Genomic DNA, 1,998 nt, shown 5'->3' on the forward strand with positions numbered 1-1,998 from the left:
ACGGCCGTCGTCACCTCGGCGACCGCTCGCACTTGGCCCGTGAGGTTGGCCGCCATGGTGTTCACGTTGTCTGTGAGATCCTTCCACGTGCCGGCGACGCCGCGCACTTGAGCCTGACCGCCGAGCTTGCCCTCTGTGCCGACCTCGCGAGCGACTCGAGTCACCTCCGACGCGAATGTGTTGAGCTGGTCCACCATGGTGTTGATTGTCGACTTGAGCTCGAGGATCTCGCCCTTGGCGTCGGCCGTCATCTTCTTCGACAGATCGCCCTTCGCCACGGCCGTCGTCACTTGCGCGATGGCTCGCACTTGACCCGTGAGGTTGGCCGCCATGGTGTTCACGTTGTACGTAAGGTCCTTCCAGATGCCTGAGACGCCCTTGACCTGCGCCTGGCCGCCGAGCTTGCCCTCCGTGCCGACCTCGCCGGCCACTCGGGTCACCTCCGACGCGAACGAGTTGAGCTGGTCCACCATGGTGTTGATCGTGTTCTTCAGCTCGAGGATCTCGCCCTTCACGTCCGTCGTCATCTTCTTCGACAGATCGCCGCGTGCGACAGCCGTCGTCACCTCGGCGATGGCGCGCACTTGGCCCGTGAGATTGGCCGCCATGGTGTTGACGTTGTCTGTGAGGTCCTTCCATGTGCCGGCGACTCCTCGCACCATGGCCTGGCCGCCGAGCTTGCCCTCTGTGCCGACCTCGAGTGCGACTCGCATGACTTCCGACGCGAATGTGTTGAGCTGGTCCACCATGGTGTTGATCGTGTTCTTCAGCTCGAGGATCTCGCCCTTCACGTCGACCGAGATCTTCTTCGACAGATCGCCGCTCGCCACCGCTGTCGTCACTTGCGCGATGGCACGCACTTGACCCGTGAGATTCGCAGCCATGGTGTTGACGTTGTTGGTGAGGTCCTCCCAGATGCCCGACACGCCCTTGACGTGAGCCTGGCCGCCGAGCTTGCCCTCCGTGCCGACCTCGCGCGCCACTCGGGTCACCTCGGAAGCGAATGAGTTGAGCTGGTCCACCATGGTGTTGATCGTGTTCTTCAGCTCGAGGATCTCGCCCTTCACGTCCGTCGTGATCTTCTTCGACAGATCGCCGCGCGCCACGGCTGTCGTCACCTCGGCGATCGCTCGCACCTGGCCCGTGAGGTTGGCCGCCATGGTGTTCACGTTGTCCGTGAGGTCCTTCCACGTGCCCGCCACGCCGCGCACTTGAGCCTGACCGCCGAGCTTGCCCTCTGTGCCGACCTCGCGAGCGACTCGAGTCACCTCCGACGCGAACGTGTTGAGCTGATCCACCATGGTGTTGATCGTGTTCTTCAACTCGAGAATCTCGCCCTTGGCGTCAGCGGTCATCTTCTTCGACAGATCGCCCTTCGCCACGGCCGTCGTCACTTGCGCAATGGCGCGCACTTGACCCGTGAGGTTGGCCGCCATGGTGTTCACGTTGTACGTCAGGTCCTTCCAGATGCCTGAGACGCCCTTGACCTGCGCCTGGCCGCCGAGCTTGCCCTCCGTGCCGACCTCGCCGGCCACTCGGGTCACCTCCGACGCGAACGAGTTCAACTGGTCCACCATGGTGTTGATCGTGTTCTTCAGCTCGAGGATCTCGCCCTTCACGTCCGTGGTCATCTTCTTCGACAGATCGCCGCGTGCGACAGCCGTCGTCACCTCGGCGATGGCGCGCACTTGGCCCGTGAGGTTGGCCGCCATGGTGTTCACGTTGTCTGTGAGGTCCTTCCACGTGCCGGCGACTCCTCGCACCATGGCCTGGCCGCCGAGCTTGCCCTCCGTGCCGACCTCGAGCGCGACTCGCATGACCTCCGACGCGAACGTGTTGAGCTGATCCACCATGGTGTTGATCGTGTTCTTCAGCTCGAGAATCTCGCCCTTCACGTCGACCGAGATCTTCTTCGACAAGTCGCCGCTCGCCACCGCTGTCGTCACTTGTGCGATGGCGCGCACCTGGCCCGTGAGATTCGCAGCCATGGTGTTGACG

The 1,998-nt window shown here is 63.3% G+C and overlaps 1 protein-coding gene across 1 annotated transcript in view; it reads right to left on the reverse strand.

Moving 5' to 3' along the window:
• Positions 1 to 10: 10 nt before the first annotated feature.
• ACA1_363940 (GAF sensor hybrid histidine kinase) overlaps positions 11 to 1,998 on the reverse strand; it is a gene marked incomplete at both ends in the record, with an annotated part of 5,380 nt that continues 3,392 nt past the window's right edge. Inside the window, 2 exons of the mRNA XM_004335853.1 lie at positions 11 to 31; positions 66 to 1,964. Of these exons, the coding sequence (XP_004335901.1) occupies positions 11 to 31; positions 66 to 1,964 (1,920 nt within the window). The remainder of the gene's footprint in view (positions 32 to 65; positions 1,965 to 1,998) is intronic.

Source organism: Acanthamoeba castellanii (assembly GCF_000313135.1).
Source record: "Acanthamoeba castellanii str. Neff unplaced genomic scaffold scf7180000084641, whole genome shotgun sequence".
Taxonomy (NCBI): domain Eukaryota; phylum Discosea; order Longamoebia; family Acanthamoebidae; genus Acanthamoeba; species Acanthamoeba castellanii.